Below are 7,890 nucleotides of genomic sequence, written 5' to 3'. Positions count from 1 at the left end.
AGAGACATAATGAAATTACCTTCAAAATGGCAACAAGTTATCGAACAAAACGGTGCATATTTGACCTAAATCGGATCATTCTAACTATGCTAAATAAAGCCTTCAATTTAATGCAAAAATAATAGATTTCTTTTTACTACACCTTATATTTTCAAATAAATTTTCTGCTTTACAAACATGCAGTAATTCTTTGCTTTAAAATAAATTTACTACTTTAAAAAAAAACAAACAAATTCTTCGCATTAAAAACAAATTTTCTGTTAAAGCAGTAAACTTGTGTTCGCGTGGAAAGTCGCGCGCTGCAATAGCGGAGATGGAATGCAATAGGTAGATGATGTTTAGAATAGTTTCTGATGTTATATATAACCGAAATAAGACGTTATTTTTTCAAACTTTTTTTTATAATAACTTTGTAATAAAGAACGTGCGCGCGGCTAAAACTTGTTGGAGGTCACTCAAGGTCATGATCTTGATAACATATATCAAGATCAAGGTTATTGGAGCTTAGTCCCTTAATCGATACTTTTATTGAATTTTATTCTAAGTATAATTCCTGATTCTGATAAAATGTTATAAAATCTAAAAAAATCAAAAATATTTTTTAAAATTATAGGATGAAAAATATCAAAATATTAGGTTAAGTAAAAAGTCATCGCGTTTTTTTAAAAGACATCTATCAGTAAAAACCGCAATTACTTTCTTACCAACAATATAAATATATCTTGATAGAGTAAAGTTTCAGCTTTAAAAATCTCTTTTTTAAATTATACGATACGACAATTTTTAATGGAGTTATGAGCAATTAAAGTCAAAATAATTCTTTTATTTAATCCGCGATAACTCAGTAATCAAAAGTCGTAGGAATATTTAAAAAAAACGATTTTGTAGGGAAAGTATCAAGCTTTCACGATAGGTAATCGAAAATTTTCTCAAATTCGTTTTGGACACGTTACAAATCCACAAAGTGAGAAGAAAATTTTTCGTCTTTTTCAGCTCGTAGTTTTTGGTATGTAAAAATTATCAAACTCATATAAACTTAAAAAATGTGATAAGCTTTTAAAAGTGGAGATTTCAAGCTTTAAAACCCTTTTTTTAAATTTGAATTTCATTCATTATTGACGAAGATATTGTATATACAACTTTGAGCTAAAAAATACGCGATGACTTTTTACTCAACCTAATATTTTAGATGTACGAAAAATTCTAAGAGAAGATGTAAATTTTCCGAATATTTCTAAGTATTTCTGAAAAATGTTCCGATTTATATAAAGCTGAGAACAGTTTTCACCAAATATTATACTATAGCTGTACCAACACACCTGTATGTATTTGTGAATGTACCATGCAGCAGTCTTTCCATCATTCACGGATTCCACGGTAGTCTGGGCAACACCCGCAAGATCACCTCCACAGAATACACCTGGTACCGAGGTCATCATCGTAGTCTTATTCACTTCCGGTAGATTCCATTTGTTCATCTTAACCGGTATCATAGCACGCTTCACTAGAAAGAATTTGGTAATCATTTGGTTTAACAGACACCACGCCGATAATCTTGACTTCGACATATGTTGTCAAAGTCATGACCCTGAGTAACCTTCAAAAGCTTTAAGGTGGCGATAACTGTTCGTTTAAAAATTATTAGCAAATAAAATTTGAAAAATATTGTCTTATTTCTATCATACATAGGTTGCTGGAAAAGTTTCTGCAAACAATATGAAAAAAACATGTAAAATTCGGTAAATGGCTTTATTATTTTTCGAAGTATTCGCCTTTAAGATCGATACATTTTTGCATACGCTCGAACCAACTTCGAAGCATTTTTTCCACTCTAAGGCTGTAACCTCAGAAATCAGTGTACGAAATGTTTCAACAGCTGCTTCAGGCGACTCAAATCGCTCACTACGCATCTTATTTTTAATGTTTGGGAACAAAAAGAAGTCATTAGGTGATCAATCAGGTGAATACGGATGACAATGAGTCATCAATTCGACATTATTACTGGATAAAAAATCAACGGTTTGACATACTGTGTGACAGCTGGCGTTGTCACGATGAAGAATGATGCGACAATTTCGGTTTGTTCTACGCAATTCATTTATGACTTTTGGCAAACAAATTGTTGTATACCAATCAGTATTTACAGTCCTTCGATCTTCTAAAGCCACGGTTGTCACATATCCGGTACAACCGAAGAAATAAGCAATCATTTGCTTGGCAGCACTGCGTGAACAAACAACTTTTGTTGGTTTCGGTTCATTTTGAAATACCCAAACAGTGGATTGTTGTTTACTTTCGGGCTCATACGAATAGATCCATGTTTCGTCCCCAGTAACGATGTTGTAGACCAAATTTGACCGACCTCGGTTGAATTTCTTGAGCATTTCTTTGTTCCATTTAACACGAACCTGTTTTTGAGCTTTGATCAAATTGTGTGGGATTTAACGACTGCAAAGTTTCCGTACGCTCAAGTGATCATGCAAAATCGTATGTATTGCTTTCATGTCAATGCCTAAGGATGCCTGAATCTCGCGGTATGTTATATGCCGGTCTCGCTCAATCATTTCACACACAGCATCAACATTAGTGACAACAACATACGTGGATGGACGACCTTCACGGAATTCATCACTAAGAAAGATACGTCGACGCTGGAATTCGGCAAACCAATTATAAACTGTCCTATTGGATGGTGCTTCATCCCCAAAAGCCAAATGAAGTCGATCGATGCATTGTTTCGGAGCTAGATTACATTTGTAATCGTAAAAAATTATTACCCGAAAATTTTCACGCGAAATTTTCATTTTCTTACAAAATAACTTTTTTTAAAATACTATACAAACAAAACTAGTTGGCTTGGGTACAAACTGTCAATTGAATTATAGGTTAAAAACGTCTAATTTTACGGATATGATAGTAGCAGAACATTGGCGCCACTGGAAGTACTAGATTGCAGAAACTTTTCCAGCAGCCTACGTATACATATTAAAAAATACCCCTTCCTATCTAGGAACGTCCGACTTTCCATGTGAAGGAAAATCCACCTTATCTCCCCCTGCCTAGGGGCGCATGACCACGAAACGAGATATATCTCCCCCCCTTTGCTTAAGGGCATTTAACTTTCGACACAAAACGAGGCCTACCCCATCCCCAAGCCAAGGGGCGACCGATTTTTTCCTAGGGTGGGGGGAGGGGGGTGATGGAATAGACTTTGTGTCGCGTGAGAAGTCGTATGCTGTCAGTATATAGCAGAAATAAGACAATATTGTTTAAATTCATTTATTAATAACTTTTGAACGAACAGTGATTACCATCTATAACTGTAAGTCACTTAAAGTCATGATCTTGACAACATACTGTGAGAGTAAAAGGTATTCGTATAAAGGAAATTTTTATAAGAATAGTATTATTTATAAAAAGTAAACATGAATTAACAATTTTATACAAGGAATTTTATACATTCTGTCCTAATATAAACAAATGCTTCGCATGCATCCCTTTAAAAACTTTTCTCAACTGTGCGAATATTTGTTAAGCATCCAAACAATACAATTTTTAATTTTTGCTTATTTTTCAGATAATATATTTTCTATAATTAATACACATCTTTTTGGTATATTACTGTGATCAAAAAGTATCTGAACTTTATTTTTTTTTAAATCGCGGGAAAACCGTAAATCAAATTTGTTTGCTTTGTTAAGTTGGTACACATGTCCTTCACATTTGGTAAAAAAATCATGGCGTTCCTTTGAGCCGTTTGAGAATGACAATTGTTTATGTCAGTGAAGATTCATATGCGCGGCAATTTCTACGATATAGAAAAATATCGAGCAAAGAATTTGTTTGAAATTTTGCATTGCGAATGAAATGTCGTTTACAAACGCATTCAAAATGTTGCAAAAAGCATGGTGATGATTGAAAAGTATTTTGAATGCGTTGTTTGTGAACAAAATTTCGTTTGCAACGTAAAATTTTAAACAAATTCTTTACACGATATCATAAAAATCGCAGCGCATAAAAATTCACTGACATAAACAACTGTCTTTCTCAAACGGCTCGAAACAACGCCATGATTTTTTTATCAAATGTGAAGGACATGTGTACCAACTTAGTAAAGCAAACGGATTTGATGTACAGTTTTCCCGCGATTTTAAAAAAATAAAGTTCGAATACTTTTTAATCACAGTAGTATGTAATTTTAAAAAACATGCAATCTATTTTATTCTTTATGAATTACCCAACAAGAAATGATTTAATTTAGTTTAATTTATTTTATTTGTGCATTAATTACAAAATAAACAAGCAACTACAGAGTGTTACGTCCAGTAGACTCCACGATTTCTTCGTCTCGCAAACGTTTGATCATAATAAAGTAAGGAACGAACAAATACAATCAATAATATAAATCCGAAGGAAGTTTCCAGCCAAAAAATTATATTTACTTAGAATCAAGTAATCCGCGATTTCTTATAGCATTAACACATTGGAAATCAAGCGTTAAATCTCCCTTGTGCCGTGGAAAAGGAAATCATTATCAAATAATCATCAAATAATCATTATCAAACTGCATTGGTAGCAAGGTGTTAAGCCGGCCCACGAAACGATCTCCATGATAATAAGGGCGATATCACGGACACGAGAGAAGATGAAATGTTTCATCATCTCACACTGATATCACGCGGGTCCAATGATAATGGTCCCACGCATAGACTTAAGACGATTATAAATTTAATAATGACATTTTCCGATATTGGGAAAAATCAACTGCAACTCTGGATTAACTAAATCCAAAGATATTTGCTCATCGCTCAACGCAAGAGCAATTTGATAAAATTAGTATGCCCGATGAATACAAAAATTTGTAATTGAACTACAAATTGTATTTATTCAAAATTTTCAACAAAAAAAATGTAATCATATATTCATTCAAAATTTTGAGTTTTTAAAAAATATTTTTTCACAAAAAAATTATGAATATTTAACGAATTTTTATTCATATTTATTCAAACAAAATATAAACTGAAAAAGAAGCTCCAATAAGCAATCGTTCTCTTAACTATAACCGGTATTTTGATGGTTTTAAGTAAAAAAAAATGAATTTTATTTATTTTTGTTATTGTAATATTCAGATTTTATAAAGGAAACTTAGAAATTTTGAAAAATATTTTAGAAAGATATACATTTTTTATTTATAAATCTATTTATTTGATAGAGCGCCATACATATTTTGATATAATTTCGGTTATATTACAGTAATGTTATAAATATTTTATAGGATCTTTGGCGTGACATTCATTATGATCTATGGACATTAAATTCCGAGATATATTATTTATTCTCAATAAAAATGTCTTTGTTTAATCTATAGGTTAAACAAGGATACCCATTGTATAAGTCGCAGATTAAGCGCACAGTAATTAAACGGTGTAAATAAATACGTAGCCATTGTTTTTATAGATTTCTGTTTTTTCTTGTAGGTTTGCAAGCTATGTGCAAGATAATACAGAGTAAAAGTGAATACGAAATGAAAATATTCGTAATTATATTTAAAAAATATTCATTCAAATTAAATGAAAAAATATTTATTTGTTTCTTAACGAATAAAAAAGAAATGTATTCGAATGAATATTTTCATTCATTTTTTATTTATTTATTCAAATATTAGGTGTATTCATCGGACACACTAGATAAAATGCAGGTGGTTTTTCCCATTTATAACGATGATAATAAAAGGACACAACCCACATCACACATTTTCCCCCTGTAACTAAACTCATCAATAAGAATAGAAGCAAATCAAAACTTATAGTGTTGGCGGAGCTAACTTAAGGGCAACTGTCTAATGACTAGTTAAAATTTGTTATCATATCAAAGGGAAGAAAGAATCCCATGAATCTGATTCCTCGATTTTCGAACTAGATACATCCTACCAAAGAATCACCTCCAAAAAATTGCCTATATAAACCGCGACATCGCGAGATATAAGCAGAGAAAAAGGAATGCGAAGAACAAGAGAGCGAAGAGAACAAGAGAATAAAGAATGAAGAACAAGATCAAGAACAATAAAATTTCAAACTCGCTAATAATTCTGTGTGCGATCTTCGCAATCGGGTAAATATCACTATCTTTTCGGTTCCCGATACCTGGTATAAACATTCCAACAGCAGAAATTTGTAAGGCTCTTATTATCATTATTATTTTATTTTTCTCCGAAATTAAAGTAACTCACTAAAGAGAGCAAATAATTCATTCGTCCAAATATAATGTCTTATTAAATATTCGAAAAATGTTTTCAAAATGGACGGAATCAACGGAACAAGTTCCTCCTTCTCTCCTCCTTTGCATATTTAGTCCCTATTAATTTTTTTTATGACCTTTCCCTCCTCTTCCTGTACTACGAGTATGAATGAAATTCGATAAATACAATATAATTTAGTTTTGATCTCCATCCGCCCTGCAGTTTTTTTGCTCTGAATTCACTCGCATGTACGCACGCACGCACGCACGCACGCACGCACGCACGCACGCACGCACCCTAACAACATTTTTTGTATTTAATATTTAGGTCCGCATCAATGTGCGCAAACACGCTCTCACACACATACATTGCAACTTTTACACCACTCATTCCGTTAGTTAATATAAGTTAACCAGATAACTTTTTAATTTAAAATGTAAGAACTTATTGTATTCTAAAATTAAGTAAAATTGTTAATATGTTAGTTGAATTTTTTTATTAATAAATATATACACTACTTGCGGAAATTAAAGCATCACCTCTCATGCCTTCGAAAAATTGATAAATTTTAAATGAGTATAAAATTTTGGCCATTTTTGTAAAAGAATTCTACAAAAATGGCCAAAATGAGATGTTTAAAAAAGCATTTTGTAACTTAAAATCTCTACTTTGCAAATGATATTTACGGAGCTACATAATTACGAAGGAAGATCCATAAAATCTCAAAATTTTTTGTGAATTTTGCACAGTTTCATGCCAAATGAGAAGTGGGGGCACAAATACAATTCACAGCTTTTAAAACCATGAATCTTTATCTTTAATTTGCTTTTTTATTGACCTCTGTAGAATTTTTTTTTACCGAGTTATTCAACATTGAAGTAAAAATGGTCCCTTTGACTTTGACTGCTCATAAAAGACGAATGGAGTGATGTACAGTATTCGTTAAAAAAGAGAAAAAAAATTCAAAGTTTTCTCTTTAAGGTACTTTTATCATTTTTTAGATTTTACAGATAAGCTTTTTATGTAAAAACTTAAAAAAAGATGAAGTTGCAAACTGAAACAATTATCCGTTGTTATTCAGTTTGATTTATTCCAATCAAAATAAGAGAGAAACTCTATGATGTTAATGTAATTTTACACTTTAAAGTCTACTGATTTGAACGAGATCAAAACAAAACGATTGCGACATTTTTAAACTAATGTTTCTCATGTTCGAAGTTACGATTCTGGATAAAACGATATTTGCTGTATTGAATCTACTAATCTTAATATCGCACCAGGCGATTACCGCTGGCATTAGCGTTACCCGAAGCGTACCACGTGGAGGTTGCATAGTCGGATGTACGCTTCATGTGTGTGCGTGCGTGCGTGCGTATTGTGAATAAAAAGATTAAGTTTTTAATTTGAGGTATTGTTGCCTATATTGTAAATTATGTCTCTTAAACGTTGGTGCATGTTTATGCATTGTCGAATCTCTATTTATGGAATTTGATGCCAAACTTAACGGAATGCTTTAATTGTTTTAAAGCTTGTATTCGTGGATGCTTGAGCATCGATTGCGACGACAGTATCCACGAATACAAACTTTAGAACAATTATAGCCATTTTTGTAGAAGTTACACTCATTTAAAATTTATCAATTTTTCGAAATG

General features: G+C 32.0%; 1 protein-coding gene across 1 annotated transcript in view; it reads right to left on the bottom strand.

Annotated features, from left to right (window-relative positions):
• The window catches only part of LOC108756636 (dihydropyrimidine dehydrogenase [NADP(+)]), a 65,834-nt gene that overhangs the window by 33,414 nt on the left and 24,530 nt on the right, over window positions 1-7,890 (bottom strand). Inside the window, exon 7 of the mRNA XM_018500606.1 lies at window positions 1,320-1,504. Coding sequence (XP_018356108.1) covers window positions 1,320-1,504 — 185 coding nt within the window. The remainder of the gene's footprint in view (window positions 1-1,319; window positions 1,505-7,890) is intronic.

This window comes from Trachymyrmex septentrionalis, unplaced genomic scaffold (genome assembly GCF_001594115.1).
Source record: "Trachymyrmex septentrionalis isolate Tsep2-gDNA-1 unplaced genomic scaffold, Tsep1.0 scaffold129, whole genome shotgun sequence".
Classification (NCBI taxonomy): domain Eukaryota; kingdom Metazoa; phylum Arthropoda; class Insecta; order Hymenoptera; family Formicidae; genus Trachymyrmex; species Trachymyrmex septentrionalis.
This window is presented reverse-complemented; position numbering and strand designations above follow the sequence as displayed.